General features: G+C 34.6%; 2 protein-coding genes and 1 long non-coding RNA gene across 3 annotated transcripts; 2 read left to right on the top strand and 1 right to left on the bottom strand.

The window, feature by feature from the left end:
• Positions 1-324: 324 nt before the first annotated feature.
• On the top strand, positions 325-2591 carry LOC106672669. Its single transcript, XM_014404268.2, has 6 exons — positions 325-507; positions 586-670; positions 726-831; positions 888-1110; positions 1169-1322; positions 1399-2591. Exons 1-6 carry the CDS (start codon positions 416-418, stop codon positions 1663-1665), a joined length of 927 nt encoding a protein of 308 aa, XP_014259754.1. The 5' UTR covers positions 325-415; the 3' UTR covers positions 1666-2591.
• Positions 1358-7256, bottom strand: LOC106672670. The gene is made up of 4 exons (XR_001341292.2): positions 7122-7256; positions 3077-3127; positions 2829-2959; positions 1358-2743 (listed from the first exon to the last, which is right to left on the bottom strand). It is a non-coding gene; the product is annotated as an uncharacterized LOC106672670 (long non-coding RNA).
• On the top strand, positions 2867-21111 carry LOC106672666 (dynein heavy chain 6, axonemal). The gene is given in 56 exon segments (XM_024229306.1): positions 2867-2953; positions 3019-3148; positions 3227-3328; positions 3398-3547; positions 3816-3944; positions 4003-4260; positions 4322-4531; positions 4585-4797; positions 4866-5012; positions 5117-5293; positions 5348-5542; positions 5596-5742; positions 5871-6121; positions 6183-6373; positions 6428-6543; positions 6606-6751; positions 6807-7085; positions 8870-9008; positions 9080-9292; positions 9352-9537; positions 9598-9735; positions 9790-10038; positions 10105-10540; positions 10601-10856; positions 10914-11106; positions 11173-11396; positions 11458-11710; positions 11767-12187; positions 12333-12516; positions 12578-12743; positions 12800-12961; positions 13016-13192; positions 13294-13490; positions 13545-13790; positions 13851-14088; positions 14144-14304; positions 14365-14506; positions 14562-14747; positions 14832-15004; positions 15064-15244; positions 15303-15482; positions 15615-15848; positions 15914-16060; positions 16128-16241; positions 16326-16408; positions 16462-16663; positions 16731-16971; positions 17026-17232; positions 17292-17390; positions 17446-17597; positions 17651-17821; positions 17886-18065; positions 18122-18214; positions 20404-20604; positions 20667-20784; positions 20838-21111. Coding segments are annotated over 56 exon segments (10470 nt in total). The 5' UTR covers positions 2867-2897; the 3' UTR covers positions 21068-21111.
• The last annotated feature ends 1569 nt before the right edge of the window (positions 21112-22680 follow it).

Genomic DNA, 22680 nt, shown 5'->3' with positions numbered 1-22680 from the left:
ATCTTTGTTTGATCATTTACAATTATCATTATATATTTGTATTTTTATTCACAAAAGCTATTACAAAATGTAAACCTCTCCATATAAACTTTTATTTTAAAATATTTCTTAACCTAATATGTATATATGTTAAGTGATGAAAATAAATGCATAGATTCATGGCATAATGTTATTATTTTTTAAATGAAAACTTTTGAGATCTTGTTACAACACATATCTGAGAGTAAGAAAAGTTTTCAAATATGATAAATATAAAAGAGAAACATATTAATGTTTAAAATTATATGGCAAAACATTTATTCTTTCAGTTGTTATTCCATGTGTTCATTTTTATGTTGAATGAAAGAATTTTTTATTTATTTATTAGTGTGTTATACATTTTTGACCTTTGAAAAAGTTATATTTACATAAAAACATGGCAAAACAAAAGTCACACAAAGACAAACGTGAGTTGCCGGAATACCTGTTGAACAGGTTGATTACGATTCATGCTGATCTTGAATCAAGGTTTGTATATTTAGTATTATAATCAATTTGCGTTTGTAATGAAAGAAATAATTCATAAATAAAATCAACCAATTGCAGGAAAATCCCTGAAACACATTTTATCACTCCTCACCCGAATCTCGAAAAGCTTTTAGAAAAGAACGATAATAAACCTGAACCTTTGGTAATTGGTGTAGATTTTTTTTTTATATATTCTGTAATAATGAACTACATTTTAGCCTGGCTTGCTGCAATGTTTGAGGCAAAAACCCGAAGGAAAACCTTCTAAAGTAATTGCGGACAAAGACTCGCCTGAAATTGTGCTGAAGACTGTTGGCCCAAGAGGTTGAAAATAAATTAGGAAAAAATATAATTTTTTCTAATTTTTGTTTGTATTTTAGTCACGTATCATAAGTTGCCTAAGAAGAGGAAAGTTGTGGAGGACAGAGGAGAACAAGAGCTTAAAAAAATGGAAGATGAAATATCAGATTTGGGGAAGCTTCGGGGTATTGTGCATATGAGGGATTTGATAGCGAGGATGAGAGTAGAACCAACATCAGGATTCATTTATTTGGTGTACGCTCTTTCCAAAGAAGACATTAATTTCCACCCTTTTTGCTACCAGTGCGTAAATTGTAAATTTAATTATCAAATGCCTGTAACAGTGAAATTTCATTTGCAGGATTGTTTCATTTTATGATGTCTCAGGAACAGCTGGAAAACATTTCTTAACAATGAGTAATCAAGGTGTTATTCAGTGTGTATATGGAGAATCCACCTTTTACTCAATGGACGAGTGGGATATTGATTATTCAAATTGGGTTGAGTTGATTAAGGTAGGTTAAAATACAAATGAAAAGAAAAACAAAAATCACTTTAGACTAAATTTATTATAATGATAAAATTTTGTAGACAAGAACTTTTTGGCAGTTTCAACTCTACAAATATTTCACTCTCTGGAGGAAAAAAATCACAACTAGGAAGTTTGTTGAAAACCAAACTTCGCTAGAGGCCTCATTGATTATGGTGAGGCCTGAACTCCGAAATGCTCTTCAGCAGACTCAAAGTGTATGTGAGTCCCTTTCCAAGGAGTCATTCTTCGTGAGTTCTGGCTTGGAAAAACTCAATTTGGAAGAATTCATGAATATTCAGGTGAGTCATTTATCTTCTGGGTCTTAGAAACATTTTAACTTGATTTTTTTCAGATCGAACAAATCAATCAAGTGCAAACCAAATTGAGCGAGTCAAGACAGTTGATTAAGCAAATTCTTGACAACAGTAGTCACGGAGATTTACTGGAAATGGGATTTACGCCTGACGACAGCAACTTGAAAGTTGATTCAACGCTCATAGGTACAAGCTTTTTTTGTAATTTTGTCATTTTCAATTTTCTCTAGACATTTATAAAATACTAAATAAGTACGCTTTATTTTAACAGGCACTGCAGCAATGATTGGCATTGAGACAACAGAGGACGGACGCTACAAGATGTCATTTGATGATAGAAGAGCAAAGAAAAAACAGTGTATAAAGATTTCAAGGTAAATTCAGCAATTTTTGTCCTTTTTGATATTCTTATATTTCACATTCATCTTTTGTAGATGCCTAGGAGTTGCAGATTATTTGGTTCAAGCGTTTTTGATTAAACTCCTAAGAAGATCGCTAAAAATCTTAAAAATGACACTGTGCAATCACATCAAATATCTTCCTGAGTTGCCAATGTTAGAAAACGTTCCTCCCTCTCTAATTGTTGAAAATGCCAGAACTGAAGACCCTAAGGTGTGTTGGCTGTATTTTCTTAGGTTTCATGCCAACTTTCATTATTTTCTCTTTTATAGAATCCTCTCTTTCTTGTTAATCTTCTTATGGGGGAAACGAATGTCGAGCTGTATCCAGAGCCCGAAGATTGGATAAACAGCGTAAGCACAGTAATAAATAAGTGGATTTCCACTGTTCTCGCTGTGAAGACATTCCAAGGTGATCCCCATTTTGAGGTGTTCACCAGGCCAACCATTTGTGATTTTCAAGAAGAAAGGCTTTGTGGTTATGGCCCAAATAAAGAGTTTGTACTGTCCATTGACAAATGTATTGAAAAAAGAAAAAAGTCAATCTTGAAAAAACTGTACCATAACTCTGAGGCGCTGAAATTGTATGCGTCCAATTTTGAACCGCTCGTACAGATGACAAGAGGAAATAAACAAATTGATCCTGATTCAATTAAAAATCAGAGGAGTGAGCTTTCTTAAAAATTGTCATTCTGAAATGAAAAATACAATTTCAATAAATTTTCAGGTTTGGAAGCCTTTAGACAGCTGTTTCTAACGTTAATTGACCACAAGAACCTGTTAGAAAGCGTTGTACGTGAACAATCGCTGGGCGTCTACCAGGTTGTGTTCAGCTCCTTTAGGATCATGACAATTCCAATTGCCCGACAATTGCTGAGACTGCTGCAGATCTATTTACCGAGGTTTACCTGGAAAAAAAATAAATATGTGTTCTAGCAAATAAGTCAAAAATGTTGTTTTCCTTCAGAATTGGCCGGGAAAAGGTAGAGGCATTAACTCAAGAAGCACAAAGGTCCAAAGCTTACCTCCTGACTGAGCCAGTCGTTACCATAAACTTTGTAGAATATCTGCAGTATCTAGAACAGATCAAAGAACGGGTATGAAATAAATAAATCCCAATTTATACAAGCAAGCATTTATTCCTGATTTAAACATTAATTTTAATAAATTCGCAGGTTGAAGAAATGGAGCAGGAATTAGAATATCTAAGGGATCTATATGATTTGCTGGAAGAATTCCATGTGCCGATATCCTCACAATCTGAAGACATGTTCTATGTATGTATAATTTAAAAACACAAAATCAATGGCTAATGAGACACATTTAATGGCATCTTTTTGAAATAGGAATATGCTGAGAAATTGAGCATGCTTAGGAATACAATTGAAGATGTTCTGTCAAAGAAAGAACTCATACTTAAAAAATTCAATGACACTATCGCAGTTGACATTAAAATTTTGATGGATGAAGTATTGGTTATAAGAAATCTTATTTGGGTATGTCTAGAATGTATGTACATATTATACATTGACATTGACATTTATAACGAATTAACCAACATTTTGATAGAAAGTTGCTCACAGATCAATTTTCCGTCAAGAAGTTTTGTTCAAACTAATTTATATTAAATGTTTATGTAAATTTTGACATTTTCCATAATTGTAGTAACTGTAAACAATCTTGAGAAATATAAAAGAGCAATAAAAAGTTACTTTTATTGTGATTTTATTGTAATTGATAATTGGGTTTAAAAAATACTTTCAGGAACCATGGCTAATAGATGAGAAATCAGAAAAGAGATATGTTGATAATGCATTAAGCTCATATTTAGAAAAACTTGAAGGAATAATGGAAAAGGCAGAAACCCTTAAAAATTACCAAAAACAATGCAAAGTAAGTCACATAGAATGAAAAAAATTTATAGCCAGTTGATAATATATTAAAATTTAAGGTTGAAATGTATCGCTTTGAGACATTAGAGGAAGTCATTAATGATTTGAATTTGAGAAAAGCTCTTTGGCAAGATAGTGCATCTTGGGAGGAAGACACTGCTAACTGGACGACTTGTCCATTTTCCGAGTTGAACCCGGACGATATTCAAAACGTTATTGCACGTTACTTTAAGAACATATACAAATATGAAAAAGGGATACCGCAAAATGACATAGTCCCCGCCCTAAAGGAAAAAGTCGAAAAGATGAGAGATAAGGTAATTTAAAAAAAAAATTCCTACCAACTTGTTTTTGAAATTAATATTCAAAATTTGTTAGCTGCCGACAATCACCACTCTGACAAATCCAGATTTGAAACAAAGGCATTGGTCTAGGATTGAACAAATACTTAATCAAAAGATTGACACAGATAAACCGATTACCCTAGAGCAGCTAGAACAACTCAATATTTACAAGTATCATGAAAAACTTACAGAAATTTCAGCTCAGGCCACCTCTGAGGCTGGACTGGAGGACTTGCTAAAGAAGGTATACTATAAATTAAATGTTAATAATAGTAACTATAATAAAAACAATTTCAGACTGAAGACATCTGGAAGACACTGGAGTTGCCTCTAACAAAATATAAAGATGCAAAGGACATTTATATTTTGGGAGGCGTTGAAGAAATACAGCTAGCATTAGATGAAACCAACATTAATCTAAGTACCATGATCAGTTCTAGGAATGTTGGCCCAATCAAGCACAAAGTCGATGACTGGATTCGAAGAGTCGACATATTCACAAAGACATTGGTAAATTTTAATATTGGTTAAATTATTTTTTAACATTATTTCATTACATTTTTGGTTTTGCTCTTCAGGATGAATGGTTGACATGCCAGAAAAACTGGCTTTATTTAGAGCCTATCTTTTCAGCACCAGATATACAAAGACAACTTCCAGCTGAAGCCAAGCAGTTTCAGACGGTTGATAAATCATGGAAAATGATCATGAGAAAAACAGCCAAGGTATCAATTAATAATCAAATAAAAGTATCAATTAATAATCAAATGTATCAAATAAAATTACTTAGAAACAAACTAATTTTTTACATATTTTTTTTAAATCGTAGAATGCACTGGCTTTCCCTGCTTGTACAACTGAAGGTACTTATGACATATTCAAGAATAATAACAAACTGCTTGAACAGATAATGAAATGTCTGGAAGCATATTTGGAATCAAAGAGGATGGTTTTTCCAAGATTTTACTTCTTGTCCAATGAAGAGCTCCTTGAAATTCTGGCTCAGGTACAATATTAAAAAAAAAAAAAAAAATACAACTTTAAAGCTACTTTTTTTTAGACAAGAAATCCTCATGCTGTTCAACCTCACCTTCGCAAGTGTTTTGATGCTATATCCAAATTGGAGTTTGGACTAAAAAATGTTGATGATTCAAGTCAAAAAGTAGACAAATCTGATGACAAAGATTTAGCTCAATTGACGAATGACATAAAAGCAATGATTTCACCAGAAGGGGAGCGAGTGGGCCTTGGAAAGGTGCTAGAAAATACATTAATCACCGAAACATGTAATAAGGAGAACTTTTACAGGGGCTTAAAGCCCGAGGAAATGTGGAAGATTGGCTTGGAAAAGTAGAAGAGTCTATGTTTTTCTCAATGTGGAGTCTGATGAAAAACTGCCTCCGGGATTTCATTATCAGACAGAGAACTGAATGGGTTTTAAACCACTCCTCTCAGGTATGTATTGAATGCAAAAATTGTTAAATGCATGTAATAAAGTAAGAAAATCATATTTTTTTAATACTACTTTTTTAAACCATACTAGCTCTCTAAAAAAGTAATAAAAATGTTAATGTTATTTTTAGCTCATCCTCACAATATCACAAGTAATGTGGGTTAGGGATGTACACTCGGCACTTACCATCGAATACAAATATCGTGAGGAGGCAGTTCACATTCTTGAGAAGAAATGTTTTGATGAGCTCAACGATTTGGCCACAATGGTCCGCGGGGAACTGACAAAATTGCAACGAAACATTCTTGGGGCTTTAATTACCCTTGATGTACACTCAAGGGATATAGTTTCCTCACTGGTGCACAACCACATCCACTCTGTGTAAATACTCAAAATAAGTTTTAGCCTAGGTACTTTTGACTTTTTAAAATACTATTTACAGATCAAATTTTGAATGGATAAAACAATTTCGATATTATTGGGAGAAGAAAATTGATAACTGTGTCGCTTGCATGGCCAGTTCAAGACATATATACAATTATGAATATCTTGGCGCATCCGGCAGACTCGTGTTGACACCTCTTACTGACAAATGTTATCTATGTCTCATGGGTGCCCTTCAGTTGGATTTAGGTAGGTTCATAGAAAATTTTCAATGATTTTTTTTTTATTGCTGCAAAATTATAGGCGGTGCACCAGCCGGGCCTGCAGGAACTGGTAAAACTGAAACGACAAAAGACTTAGCTAAAGCTTTAGCGATTCAATGCGTTGTATTCAACTGTTCAGAAGGCTTAGATTATAAAGTAAACTAAACCAAATTTGTAGAATAAAAATAAGAAATACAAATATAACACATAATTTCTAGATGATGGGCCGATTTTTCTCTGGACTAGCCCAGTGTGGATCTTGGTGTTGTTTTGACGAATTCAATAGAATAGATATTGAAGTTTTATCTGTTATAGCGCAACAGTTAATAACAATTCGAAATGCCAAGTTGGCAAAGCTGAAAAAGTAAGAATGCCATAAGTGATCTAGTATTTAAATTTTAATTTTTTGTGTGTTTCAGGTTTATGTTCGAAAGAAGAGAAATTAAACTACAACCACAATGTGCTACTTTTATCACAATGAACCCTGGTTATGCAGGAAGAACAGAGCTTCCTGACAACTTAAAATCAGTTTTTCGACCTTTCGCTATGATGGTTCCTGATTATACTCTCATAGCTGAGGTGATATTGTATTCAGAAGGATTTGAGTCGTCAAAAAATCTTGCACAAAAGATGGTCAACATGTATAAGCTATGCAGTGAACAACTTTCACAGCAAGATCATTACGACTTTGGAATGAGGTATTTTACCCTCTTTTAGTATATTTCTAAAATTACCTTTGTTCTGCTTTGGCCAAATTTTTTTTCTTCTCTTGATAAAAATTTAAAAAAAAATTTGAAAATGAATTTTGAATTTAACTTTCCAACTGGGATTACTGACAACTGACATGTGTTTAAAAAAAAAGAAAAATAAAAGAATGTATACTTTTGTTCTCCTAGAATAATCATAAAATAAAAATTTAATAACCAACAAATTATTTAGTAATCACTTTAGTAGGCCTTGGCAATTCATTGCATTTATAAAATGACTTTAAAATCGTGAAATGTTGCATATCACCATACCTAATACTTAATATTTGTAATGAATGGACTGTTTAAGTGAGATATACAGTAACCGTTTACAATATTCATATTATTTATACATATTGCTAAAAAAAATTACTTTTTCAAATAAATTGTTAATTAAACAAAACTAAAATTTTTTTTTAAACAATGGTAACAAACAATGGTTAATTATGACTAAAAGTTCAAATGTTTATATTATAAGAAAATATTTACCAAAATGAACTATTTTGATAATTTAGAATTAATATTATACATATATCAATTTATTATTCTTTTTGTCTAAGGTCTTGGTTGAGATGACAATGTTAGTATCACAAGTGGGATTCGAACTTGAACATTGTGGGTTCAAATCCTGCTCAAACTTAATTGCTTCCTCCCAACCCCTTATTATCTTATCCTTATCCAGGGTTTAAATGGACTTCTACTTAAGAGTGAGGTGACAATGAGTATTCAGATATCAGACCAATACAAATGGCATACTACAAGGTTCAACAAATATTCTAGGTCCCATCGTGTACACCAATTATACTGATTACTTTCTGTATACATCCCAATACATATCATCTATATGGATGACCCTGCCAATTCTGTATTCTAACCCGAATCCTATCAAAGCAACCTGAAACACTCAAAACACCTTGAGTTTATCAAAGACTGGTGGAAAAATGTACGCAGTGTGCATTTACATTGAAAAATCTGTCATGCTCTCCACTTTACATCAACAAGGATCTTCCTACTTCCACTAAAGTCAGATACTTAGGACTAAACCTAGACAACAGAATGATGTAGAATCCCCAATCAAGACTTAAAGAGACAATTTGACAGAATACTTGGCCAACCACAAAGACTTTTAGACTGAAATAAGTTTTTAAATTGTCTAAAAACTTTGGACATACAGAGTGGAACTGTGGGGGTCCACTAACCTATCCAATATCCAATGTATTCTTACCTTACTACACCACTAAACTTTATCAATTTTTTAAAAAGATGGTTCCTACTCACATTAAGTAGTACAATGTAAAATTAAGTACAACTTAATGTGAGTAGGAACCATCTTTTTAAAAAAAGGATTGAACTCCACACTTACTCCATCATTCGTAATTTCTACTGAACTTTATATCCAATTACACGAACATTCTTTTTGTCAATGAACTGATCCATCCCACTTCCAAAAGTGATCTCAAGATGATGGTCTTGAGACCTCTCAACCCAGTGCCAGCAATGGGCATCTCTAACCTCTGACCATTTAACCAGTGTCTTCTGGGTGCAAAGCTGGCCATAGTGTTAGTGTTGTGACTAGGAGGAAAAAACAGTATATGCATGTATTTGTAATATATACAGCTACAAATAATTTTTTTATATAATAATAAATAATTTTTTGTATCATACATTATTTTTAATTGCATTTTACTACAAAATTGCTACAAGCTATAATAATTTTTTAATAATTAATTTTTTAGAGCTGTTAAGAGTGTGTTAACAATGGCAGGAAGCCTTAAACGTGATGAGCCTTATTACGCTGAAGATGTTGTGCTCATTAGAGCGTTAAGAGACTCTAACTTACCAAAGTTTATAGCAGAGGATGCAGTCTTATTCCAGGTTAATCTAAACCTCAGAAATATTCATTGATCAGTGTTTGAATCAGTATTTAAAATTTACTTTTTCTGTAGGGAATTTTGCATGATCTGTTCCCAGGGATTGACATTCCTACACCAGATCTTGGTGTTTTTTCCACACACATGGAGTCTGTTGTCTTTAGCATGAATCTCGAACCCGAATTCATCACATTCCTGAAGACAATTCAGTTGTATGAAACCATACTTGTTAGACATGGAGTTATGACAGTTGGGCCAACTGGTGGTGGAAAGACAACTATCTTAAATGTAATTTGCCATTAAAGTCCACAATTAAATATTATATTTTAATATTGTGAAAAATTTAGGTTTTAAAAGGAACCTTGACAAGATTATATCAACAAGAGGCTGTAGGCCCAAATTACAGGCCTGTCACGATGTACACATTGAATCCCAAATCAATAACGATGGGAGAACTTTTTGGAGAAATCAACCATATCACATTAGAATGGAGAGATGGACTACTTGGGTTTTTTGTCAGAACTGCTGTGAACGTAAGTTGAATTTTGTAAAGTCCCAGAACTTTTTATTTTATAACTTTTTACATTCTCTAGTGTATGGAAGAGAGGCATCAATGGATTGTTTGTGATGGTCCAGTAGATGCAGTTTGGGTTGAGAACCTGAATACAGTGCTTGATGACAATAAAATGCTTTGTCTTTCTAACTCTGAACGAATTAAATTAACACCATGGGTAATAAAGTCAAACATCCTATAAATAGTAAACTAATGCCACTTGGTCCAATAGGTCAGAATGCTTTTTGAGGTGCAAGATCTTGCTCAAGCATCCCCAGCTACTGTTTCTCGTTGTGGTATGGTTTACATAGACCCAGAAGACCTCAAATACCTTCCTTATGTGAAATCCTGGGCCAAGACTACACAATTTGAAGGCACCTTCCCTGACCAAATGAGAGACCTACTTTTACAACTTTTTGTAGAGTGGGTTCCTAAAGGGTTGGCTTTTATTAAAAAAAATACCACTTATGTGTTTTATCAAGTAAGTGGAATAAATTACAAATAGATCATAAATTATACCTATTTTTAATTATTTTGATTCTTTTAGCCTGATATAAGTAAAATGGGCACTTTCTGTGCAATATTGAAATCATTGTTAAAAACAAAAATCCTGGTTGAAAAGTATTTAGATTGGGATTCAGTCAAAAAAGCCATTCACCAGTGCTTTGTGTTAGGGTACCTCTGGTCACTTGGCGGCAACTTGGATGAAAATTCGAGAGAGATATTTGAATCATTTATAAGGGGACTTTTTGAAGACGTTGGTGATTTTAGACTACCGCCTGGGTTAGATTACTGGACAGTTTTTTATGATTTTGAAAACAAAAAACTAGAACAATGGCAGACTCTAGTCATGCCATTTATTTATGCGAGTGACACTCCTTTCTTTCAAATGACAGTGCCGACACTCGACACTGTAAGATTTGGCATTATCATAAAGAATTTACTTGAAGAAAATTACCCGGTTCTTCTTACTGGAGGAACTGGTAAAAAAATTAAATTATTGAAAGCATTTTAATTTTGATGACATTTTTGTTTTTGTGTAGGTGTTGGGAAATCAATTATAGCAAAAGATGTGCTGAACACTTTAGTAAGAAAAGACGTTTGGCAGACTGTTGTCATAAATTTTTCAGCACAAAGTTCTTCATCTAGAACGCAAGAAATGATAGAGAGCAAATTAGAAAAGAAACGAAGGAATGTTTTAGGAGCACCAATTGGCAAAAGGGTGATTGTTTTTGTAGATGATGTCAATATGCCTAAAGTTGAGCAGTACGGCGCCCAACCTCCGATTGAACTTTTGAGGTATCCTAAGATTACTCATCTTCTAATTTCATTATTTACCATTTTTTGTTTTTACAGGCAATTTTTAGATTTTAAAGGCATGTATGACAGGGAAAAACTGTACTGGAAAGAGATAACAGATGTAGTTTTGTGCACTGCTTGTGCACCACCCGGTGGGGGAAGAAATCCTTTGACTCCTCGTTTTGTTAGACACTTTGCTATGTTCCTGATTCCTTCACCCTCTGAGATGAATTTGAGATTGATATTCAAGGTGTGACATTAATATTCATTACTTACAGTTTTAACAACTAAACTACTGACTTTTTGATTGGTTTAGTCGATCCTAAAAGGATTTTTAGATGATTTTTCAAATGACATACAAGCACTGACAGAAATCTTGGTTCTCGCTTCTATAAACATATACCAGACCATATCAGAAGATCTTCTCCCCACACCAGCCAAATCGCATTATGTCTTTAATCTTAGAGATTTGAGTAAATTGATCCAAGGGATATTACAAGCCAATCCTTATACAATGAGAGATCCAAAAGAAATGATGAGGTTTGATATTAACATTTAAACAATATTGAATGTTACTCCAACTTGCAATTTGGTTTTATAGGCTCTTCTTCCATGAGAGTTTAAGGGTCTTTCATGACCGTTTAATCGATGTAGATGACAGAAGCTATTTCTACAGGCTTGTAAGGGACACATGTTCAAAATTTTTTGGCCAAGATGTTCTTTCTCTTCCGGAAGAAGGCCCCATTGTAAATCCTCCAGTTCTCCTGTTTGCCGATTTTCAGAAACCATTGGCAAAAGAGGATAGAATCTATGAAGAAGTTACTAATATCTCAAAGCTTAAATCTGCCCTAGAGGTTTGTCCATTTCAACCAGTTCTGATTGATTTTTTTCCTAATATCCATGATTGTAGGATTATTTAGTCGATTACAATTTGGTGAAAGGTAAAGACATGAATTTGATCTTCTTCATGGATGCCGTTCAGCACATATGTCGGCTAGCTAGAATATTGAGAGTCGAAAGAGGCAACGCACTTCTTGTGGGTGTTGGCGGCATGGGAAAACAATCCCTCACAAACCTAGCAGCCCATGTGAACCTATGCGCGTAAGCACAAAAGTAAAACGTAATATGAAATGATTAAATCAATTAAAAATCCTATAGATGCTTTCAAATACAAATTTCAAGAAACTATGATTTCAATTCATTTCGAGGAGATCTTAGATTGCTGTACTTCAAAGCAGGCGCGGAAAATGTGGAAACTGTGTTCTTATTTACTGACTCTCAAATACAACAAGAAGAATATTTGGAAGATATAAATAATATTTTAAACACAGGTTTGCCTTCTTATTAATCAGTTAATCATGAGGAAAACACAATCATACAGAGTCAAATTTGAAATATTAAAAATATTCAACATGTCATATATGCAAAATGTATTTGTAAACAAACTAATATCTTCAATTTTAATTAAACATTTAGGAGAAATTTCTAACCTATTCGAAGGAGATGACTATGAAAGGGTTATGGTATCATGCCGTGCAGCTGCCAAAGCGTCTGGAGTAAACGACAGCAACCGTGATGCCATTTACGACTATTTCATTTCCCAAGTAAGAAGGAAACTACATCTTGTTATATGTATGAGCCCAATTGGAGAAGCCTTTCGGTAATCAAACAATTGACTTGTCTAAAGATGAAAATCTCATTAATCCTTTTTTGGATTTTAGACAAAGGTGCAGAATGTTTCCATCATTGGTCAATTGCTGCACAATAGACTGGTACACCAACTGGCCTGAAGAAGCTCTTATATCAGTCGCACAAAACAGCTTAGCGACACTTCTACCAAAAGAGTATATCGATAAAGCTGCTTCTGCATTCTATACAATGCATACTGTAAATTATAACAATTATTTCTTTCAAAACAGAATTTCTTAATTTTTATTTTTTAGTCTGTTGAAGAGATGAATGTACGATATTTTAAAGAAAAAAGGAGGCATTATTATGTGACACCAAGCAGTTATTTAGATTTACTTAAACTATACGATGTACTGCTTAAAAACAAAAGAGACCAATTGCAAGGAACAAGAAATAAAATTGCAAATGGGTTGAAGGTAATTTCACAACATTAGAATGAAAGAGCTTCTTCTAACTAATGTTTTTTTCAGAAAATCTTTGAGACAAATGATCTCGTAGCGATTATGCAAGAACAATTGATCAAAATGGAACCTCAATTACAAGAAAAGTCAGAAGCAACTGCAGAATTGATGAGTTCTTTGATAAAGGAAAAGTCGGCTGCAGATGAAGTCCGACAAGTCGTACTAAACGAGGAAGCTATAGTCAAGGTAATAATTTATTGACCTAATTTTATACAAATTATCAAATAGTTCTGTAATATAGTTTTTATGATGTTAATAGAAAAATAAAAATAGTATTGTGTCTTTAGGCTAAAGCTGTAGTATGCCAGAATTTGTCTGATGATGCACAACGGGATTTAGACCTTGTTCTGCCTGCACTAGATGCTGCAACAAAAGCACTTGATTCATTGAACAAAAGTGAAATTAATGAAGTTCGAGTCTTCATAAGTCCTCCTAGCTTGGTGAAGTTTGTGATGGAAGCAGTCTGCCTTCTCTTAGGCCAAAAGTGTGTTGCAAACTTTACTTTAAAAAAAATAAATTTAAAATCTTCCTTTTACAGACAAGATTGGGCCACTGCCAAAATGGTCCTTGGTGATGGTAACTTCTTGAAAAAATTGAAAGAGTATGACAAGGACAATGTATCTGATGCTCTGCTGAAAAAACTAAAACCTTTTATTGACAATGACGAGTTCAACCCTGATGCAGTTGGAACCCAGTCATTTGCTTGTAGATCCTTGTGCATGTGGGTCAAAGCAGTAGACACTTACGCCCGCGTGTTCAGAGTAGTAGAGCCAAAGCGTCAAAAGTGAGTAATCCAAGTTAAAATTAAACTCTAGATTTAGATAATAACAATGTTTAATCAAAGGGTGCAAGAAGCAGAAAAAGAATTGAACCAAATAATGGGTATCCTTCGAGCAAAGCAACAAAATCTTGCAGATGTCGAGCAGCAGATTGCAGCTTTAGAAGCCAAGTATGATGCAAGTGTTCAAGATAAAGCAAACTTAGAAGCTGCAATGGATCTATGTTCTGCTCGGTTAAACAGAGCCGGACGTTTAACCTCTGCCCTTGTTGATGAACAAATACGCTGGGAACAACTAGTTGAAGTAAGCTAAAAAAATATTTTCATCCTTTTAAAAACTAACAACAATGCTATTTCAGGCATTTAAAGATGAAATCATGAATACAATAGGTGATGTGTTAATTGCATCAGGATGTGTGGCTTATCTTGGTCCTTTTACTGTAAACTACAGAGAAGAGTTGATAAGTCAATGGCATAAACTTATAATTAAGTTAGCTATTCCTCTTTCTCCTATGTTCAGGTTTGACAAAAAATAAGTTAATTTTTTTGTTCAAACTTTTTATTATTAATTTTTTATTAGTTTGATTACTGTGTTGGCCGACCCATATGAGGTGAGGTTTTGGAACTCGTGTGGTCTCCCTGGAGATACCGTTTCTATCGAAAGTGCAATATTTGTGACTAACACCATTCGCTGGCCTTTGATGATTGATCCTCAAGAGCAAGTAGGAAGTTTTTAAGTATTTAATTATTTTATGAATACTAATATTAATTTCACAGGCAAATCAATGGATCAGAACCATGGAAGCTGAGAACAACATAAAAATGGTCAAGCTAACTGATCATGGATTCATGAAAACTCTCGTAAATGCAATAAGGGCAGGCCTGCCGGTTCTGATCTGGGAGGTTGGTGAAACTTTAGATCCAAGTTTATCACCTATACTCCAAAAACGAACGTACATGCAGGTAAATTTTTCAAATGGAAGTTACCAGTACCAACAGATTGACTTTTAGGCCACAAATTATTGAGTATTATCTGTCTCTTCACAGAGTGGCAGAATGCTTATGAAAATAGGTGACACAGAAGTGGAGTATGACAACAAATTCAGGCTTTATATAACAACTAAGCTCCCTAACCCTCATTACTTGCCAGATATTTGTATTCAAGTGGCTATCGTTAATTTCACTGTTACACCTAATGGTTTAGAAGAGCAATTACTTGTGTAAGTATAATGTTTTCTAAATGTTTAAATATATTACCTAATTTATTTATTTAACTCAGGGATGTGGTTCGTCTTGAAAAGCCTGACTTAGAGGCTCAAAGAACAGAACTTATTATCAATATAAATAAAGACAAAACACAGTTGAAAGCTTTAGAAGATAAAATTCTTAAAATGCTTTACACATCTCAAGGAAATATTCTAGACGATGAAGAACTCATAGAAACGTTGAACATAAGCAAAGTATAACTATATTATGATTATTTAATAGTGGACATTTTCCAAATTTGGTTAATTTTAGGAAACATCTGCCATAATAGCGTCCAGGTTAGCTGAATCGGAAGACACTGAGATACAAATCTCTGCTGCGAGAAATGTTTATAAGACTGTTGCAGCTAGAGGGTCATGTCTTTACTTTGTAATAGCACAGTTGTCTGAAATTGACCCAATGTATCAGTTTTCACTGAAATATTTTAACCGAGTAAGTGCCATTTAAATATTTGTGGATTATTGCAGTGAGGACTGAGAGGTAATGTAACGTGTTGGCCTCCAATCATGCACTACCTAGACTTGCTATTAATTTCAAAATTATTCTTTTACATGATTTTTGCAGATTTTCAACCAATGTATTACCAATGAGCCACATGAAGACAAGTTCAGCAAAAAACTTGAAAACTTAATCAACTCATTAACTATCGCTGTTTACAATAATGTTTCACATGGTCTGTTTGAGAAAGATAAACTCATATTCAGCTTTTTGCTTTGTACAAGCATCCACCGTCAACTGGGAGAAATCAACGAAGCTGACTGGGAGTTTTTTGTTAGGGGGCCTGTTTCCATGGCACAGGTGAGTTTAAAATTATAATTTTTTTTGTATTTTCTAAAACAAATTGGTATTGCTTTGGGTTTTAGAAAGCTCCACCCAAGCCTCCTTTGGCAAATCTCACCGAGACAATTTGGAACAGCTGCTTTTTCTTGGATAAATATCATCATTCATTCAAAGGTCTTCTTACAAATCTTCATAATGTTATAAAGATATCACTTGGCGATCTTAAAGTGGTAAGTTTTTTATTTACATTTTAATTGTATAATAATAATAATATTCACATTTTAATTATTTTTTTAGATATTCCATTTTCCATCTCGTGCGAAAACTGCTAATATAGCACATCTGAATTTTGAAAAGGATCTAACTTTATTTGAAAAGCTTATGCTTATTAAAGGTTTAAAAGAAGAAAAGGTAAACTGAGTTTTATCTTCAATAATTGTAACGTAAAGATAACATTTTATGATTTTTTTTTTATATTTTACAATTATTTTTCAGACTGTATTTGCAATCACAGAATATATTAAGATAAGTTTAGGAAAACAGTTTGTCGAGAGCCCATTGGTTTCACTTCATTCACTGTGAGTGTGAAAAAGTTTTGATCAATTTAAAATATTAATACTGAAAATGTTAGGTTCAAAGAAACTTCTAATTTGACTCCTTTGGTTTTTGTCCTGAGCACTGGGTGTGATCCAGTTGGTTCATTTTTGAGGTTTGCTGTTGAAATGGGCTACAAGGATAGAGCACATTGCATTTCTTTGGGACAGGGGCAAGGACCAATAGCGCAGAAAATGATAGAAAAGGGAAGGACAAAAGGGGATTGGGTGTTTTTACAAGTAAAAATAAAGGAATATAATAATATCTAGGTAAAGAGAATTTCTTAAAATGTTATATTTTTTACAGAATTGTCATTTAGCTTCTTCCTGGATGCCTCAGCTTGAATTCATACTTTTGAACATTGCTGATTGTGTACCCGAGCTGCATAAGGACTTCAGAATGTTTTTGAGCTCGATGCCTTCTAAATTCTTCCCTGTGTCAATATTACAAAATGCAGTCAAAGTAACTAATGAACCTCCTAAGGGAATCAGAGCAAACTTAAAGAGGGCTTTTGCTGAAATTGACCCGAATTTCTTCCGAGACCACCGTAAGTCAATTTTTATTTTATTTTAAAGGGCAAATAAACAGAATGTATTTATAGCGATCGGTTCACGATGGCGTAAGATGATATTTGGCCTGTGCTTTTTCCATGCGATTGTGCTCGAGCGGAAAAAGTTCGGCCCACTCGGGTGGAACATCTTGTATGAGTTCAGTGAGAGTGACAGGGAATGTGCCCTACTAAATTTGGACCTTTATTGCCAAAAGGGAAGATTTGGCATTCCCTGGGAAGCTTTGCAATACATTACAGGTCTGAACTTGTATATTTTAATTTTTTTTTTAAATAAGTTTATGGTTGTTTTATTCCAGGTGAAATCACATATGGTGGTAGGGTCACTGATATCTGGGACCAGAGGACATTAAAAACAATACTAAAAGGGTTTTTCTCCCCATCTTCACTTATGGATGGTAACTCGTAGTAGCAAAAATATGGTCATTCATTTTAAAATTATTCATGTTTCAGGCTACAAATATTCTCCATCAGGAATCTATTTCTGTCCAGAGAGTGATATCTGCAATAATCTGGAGAGTTACAGATATTTCATAGAAAACATGCCCCTTCTCGAAGAGCCTGAAATTTTTGGAATGCATGAAAATGCTAATCTTACATTCCAGGTATTTCTAAACAATATATACTTTATCTGTATATTTCATTTCTACACTTTTAGAGCAAAGAGACGGCATACATTCTGATTACCATTATGGAAATCCAACCTAAAGAGTCGAGCATAAAAGAGGGTAAATCAAGTGATGAAATTGTATCAGATCTGTCAGAATTTATCAAATCGAGCATCGATACAAAAATCATGGATGATGAAGTTTATCCATTACACGTTAAGGTAAAGAACATGCCAATTATATCAAATGAAAATTATTTCATTTTCATAATTTTTAAACTAACAGCAAGACGAGACTGGAAGAGTGCCTCCATTGTCTACAGTCCTGTTCCAAGAAATTGACAGATTTAATAAGCTTCTGAAGATTATACATAGATCATTAAACGACCTATTGAAAGCAATCAAAGGATTTGTTGTTATGTCTGATGCATTAGAAGAAATTTACAAATCATTTTTAAATAATACAGTGAGTAAAGGAGATTAGTTTTTAATAAAGGAAAATATTAAAAATTATTTGTAAAGGTACCAAAGCTATGGAACAGAAGTGCTTATCCTTCCCTTAAACCACTCGGAAGCTGGACGCATGATCTACAGTTAAGACTAGACTTCATAAATGTATGTAACTTTTCATGTACAAAATTTATAATAGATTTTATTTGCCTAAGAACAAGTAGTTAGAAGAGTGTAAACAAATTTAATCATACATAAAAAATTTATAATTTGTCTATCTTCATTGTACTGTCATTTTTCCAATTTGTTTTGGTTGCTACCAGTATTAAATAAACCTAATAAACTATTTATAAATTTAATTAGAGGACAAAGCCATTTTACATGTACAAGGTACAACAAGAGTATTCAAAAACACTGGCACCCTGATGTATGACTTCAGGGGGAGGGGAACTCACAAGAATAGCATATTGAGGAAAAAAGGACTGCGGAGAGTCAGTGACTTAAAACCTAAAAACAAATGCTCCAATAGCTTCATTTCACTTAAAAGAGAGAGAGATTTTGAGGTCTGAGGTTTATGAGCCTGTAACGTGATGTCACTGATCATTTTGGTCTATCTGACTTTGCTATTTTGGTAGTGGACTTTTTTTTAATCTAGAGCTCCTCGTTGAGCTTGAGGTTTTTTACCAGACTCCAAAACTTTTTCAAGGGCTCTTGTGTGTATTCTTCAGACCCTGACATTTTGTCTCCTAGGATTAGGAATCTCAGTTTAAATAGGCATTCACACCAACAGAGGTCATGTTATGCTGTTTCTTCTTTTTCTTGACATGCTTGTTTCTGCCATGTATGCCTCCGGAGAATGCAGTCAGCAGTCCTATCATGCCCTAGATTTAGTAGTTCTTGCCCTGTGATAAACTTTTTTGCATGCCTCTGTCCTGGGCTACATTCCCATTGAACAGAGAACTTATTTGTAATCCATTGTCTGATCGATCCACATTTTTTGGCAGTTCAGTTTGCCACAAACGAGCCAATAGATGTCTTCAACGAGCTTTCCTTGCCAATTCGTTGCCACTCTGCCCTTGATGGCATCCAGACAAGGGTAATTTTGTTATTTTCCCCAATGTCTGACAGGGCTCTGATGCAGTCTCAAATGATTCTGGACTTTTATGCAGCAATTGGCTTCAGTGCCACCTGGCTGTCTGAGTTGATGGCTATTCTTCTAATGATAGTACCCAGTATTTTAATATCCTGGCATAGTGTTCAATAGACACAGTTTCCGCTTGAAAGACAGTGGCATATTGTCCAAGGCTTATATGATTTCTAGACATTGTTCTCTTTCTATAAATGCCAGCTCCTAACCCATTTTCTGTTTTGGAGCCATCTGTAAACCAGATATGGTCGGCATTAACCAGGATTGCTTTCTCCCAGCATGCTCTACAAGGAATTTTGATTAGATTTTTTTTTTTTTTTTTGTCAAAACTGAATTTAGGGGTCATGGCATCAACAGGCATCCCCAGAGTTCTGTCTAGCTGAAGCTCCCCTCAAAGCTTTTTAGTTGCTCCTTGTTATGGGAGTAGGCTATTGGAGCCTGTCCCTGTATTATCCTATGAATTGTGGCTCTGGCCCCTCCCTGGATAAAGATATGTTGCAGGTGTTAGATGTAGCAATATAGGTGTTAGATACAGAAATACTTTCGGGAAACCGTGAGGTTTCATTGCCCCAGTGAAGCTCAGACCCTACAATTTCTGAGCAGTACTGAGGATCTTGATCACCCCTAGCTGCAATGTCTTTTTCCAGGGCCATTAAAATGGAGTCCTGGAGGGCTATCCAGCTTATCTGGGGTCCTTTTAACCATCGGGTTACAGCAAAAATTCTCACAATTAACTTGACAAATCTACATTATCTTGTCCCTGGATGAAGAAGAAATATAGAAAAGAAATGATTAAATTTGTAAGAGAAATTTAATCATCAAAACATCCATTAAATTGAAATGTAGTAAATGATAAATTCTCATAGATTAGTAGAGATTAATGATCAAGAGATCAGTTGGCCTCATTTTGGATCCACCACTGAAGGTGGAGAAAGGCTGAAATATGTTTGACAGGCCAATCCAGCGAGAACAGACATACCAAAATCATTGTTAATGACCTAATTACTGTTTATCATTTCATAGACCACACAGAAATTATTACAATAAAAAAAATATTGGCTGTTATTTCAATATCTATTATGTAATGTAAATGGCATGTGCATAAGCAAAAATAAGTTTTAAAAGGTTAATTATTTGTAATTATTGTGTAATTTATTTTTTATTTTGTCAATTGATTAATAAAATTACAAATTTGAATGTTTTCCAGTTTTGGAAAAGAAGTGGATCACCATCATCTTTCTGGCTCCCTGGCTTGTTCTTTCCACAAGGGTTTATGACTGGAGTTTTACAGACCTCAGCAAGAAAAAATAGCTTTCCCATCGATCGCTTAAAAATAGATTTCTATGTACAGAAGGCACTCATTGATCAAGAAGATGTCCGAAGATTCCATTTAAAATATAACAAAGATGTAATATCATAAGCGATGTGTATTAATAGCCAATTAATTCTGTGTATTTCTGTTAACAATAGGTTATTGAGACATACAAAGGTTTGAAACCACCATCAGATGGAGTTTTCATTCACGGATTGTTCCTTGATGCTGCAAGGTTTGACATTAGCAAAATGCTTCTAACTGATCCAAACCCAGGTAAATGTGTAATTAATATATGAAAGAAACAAAATTGACTAAAATGTAATCAGGAGAGATAAACCCAAAACTGCCTGTGCTTGCGCTAAAGCCGGTAAAACATGGTGTACAGCCTGCTAACCGCTATGAAGCTCCGCTGTACAAAACGTCAATCCGAGCCGGTGTCCTTTCAACCACAGGGCACAGTACTAACTTTGTCATAGCTGTTTTACTTCCTACTGACAAACCTCAAAGCTACTGGATCCTCAAAGGTACTGCTTTGCTCACACAAATAAGTGAATAACTGTGTTAAAGTGCTGAAAAATAAATACAACTTTTTCAAAAGGCCTTTGTTTGTTTTGTTCCTTTTTACGTTACTTAATAAGAATGGTCATTTCTTAATGGACAAAATAAATTTAGGGCCTCTCAAGGGATTGCCCTAGCAAATGAATTGACTTTACATTTAATATATTTTATGAATTAAACTGGGGTACGAATGGATACTCTGTGTCTCTAATAGCCTCTAATACTCAACTCCGTCTTTCCACCTTCAAAAAGCGAGTATACCCTGTTAATCAAACAGACAGAAAAGAGGGATGCTGAGGAACAGGAGCTGGACGTTCACCACCTAAACCCTACAACACACCTTACTCCTCCTCCTATCCTAATCCCAATATTAATCTCATAATCAAGCCTTAATCTAAGGTGTTATGTGACCTGTTATGGATGGATGGTACAGGGGAAACTAAACCCCCTTGAGTAATCAACCTTATACTGGAGATCGGATTCCTCTGGTGCGGACCTTTAGATCCCTCATACTCGTGGGAATCATATGGATAGACCAAAAGAAAAGAAAAAAAAACACCAGAGGAACCTGCAAAGGAAGACCTCAAAAACCATCAATCTCCTTGCATCACCTTCTGCAGATGTGATGGAATATAGGATCAGGAAGACCAAACCACTCAAATGGAGGAGACGGAGAAGATGAAAAAGCTACAATTCAAACCCAAGAAAATCTCAGGGGATCAGAGGCATAAAATGGCAGTTGAACAAGCCAAGCAAAAAGAGAAGCAAATCCTAAAAAGAATCAGAAAAGTAAAACACAACCCCAACTCCATCATCGAGGCTGACTACTGACGCCTTAATTAATCCCAAAAAACCAGTGCCAACGATAACCTAAAGTGGTAAAAGGGACAGGTCACTGGGTAGCACCTCATCATCAGTGGAAGTGTCCCAAAAAATTGAGGGAAACAATGTGGAACAAACCATCCCCAACATAGTTTGTGGGGAAAGCAACATTTCAGCAAGCCTTCAAAGCTTTAGTGAAAAAGAGTTAACAGCCAATCAGAGCAGGGCCATTCTAGTTGAAGTTTGGAGCTGCAAAAACTCCAACGGACTTCAGTTGGAGGGATAATGGGTCTTTTAAAAAGGGGCTGCTGTCCTGATAACCTGTGAGAACCAAGGAATGGCTCATAGAAACAGTACCTACTATTTACCTGTCTGAGTAGGCCCTTTTAGAGAAATTATAAAAACTTGGATCCTGCCTTCTGGGCACTATGGACATTGCCACAATTCTTGGGATGATGAAATCCCAAAACACAGGTATTAATACTGGGCCGGGAATGGAGGGTTGTTAGCCAGAGAATAGAAAGTAAATGTCTAACACTTGCGGTAGACATAAATGATGCATTCTTTAAGGCTCTAAGCAAAGCCAACTTAAAACTTTATCTTGACTTTCCAATGATAACCCTAAGGGTCATCAAAAAAGCTGTAAAGACTGATGCTTGAGGGTGCTTTAACACACAACTACAGAATACCAGTAGATTCTTCTCACCCATGGACCCAAACTCCCAAACTTATAAAAAATAATTGCGAACAATTAAAACCTTAGCTAAACTCAAGGGATATCAAGAAAAA

This window comes from Cimex lectularius, unplaced genomic scaffold, assembly GCF_000648675.2.
Source record: "Cimex lectularius strain Harlan isolate CLEC.00 unplaced genomic scaffold, Clec_2.1 scaffold385, whole genome shotgun sequence".
In the NCBI taxonomy this organism is placed as follows: domain Eukaryota; kingdom Metazoa; phylum Arthropoda; class Insecta; order Hemiptera; family Cimicidae; genus Cimex; species Cimex lectularius.
Note: the sequence above shows the minus strand (reverse complement) of the source record. Positions and strands in the feature narration are given on the sequence as shown.

Coding starts and splice junctions, on each gene's coding strand:
- LOC106672669 (XM_014404268.2), top strand. CDS start 416: ATGGCAAAACAAAAGTCACACAAAGACAAACGTGAGTTGCCGGAATAC. Junction 508..585: donor CATGCTGATCTTGAATCAAG/GTTTGTATATTT, acceptor AACCAATTGCAG/GAAAATCCCTGAAACACATT. Junction 1,323..1,398: donor ATTGGGTTGAGTTGATTAAG/GTAGGTTAAAAT, acceptor AAAATTTTGTAG/ACAAGAACTTTTTGGCAGTT.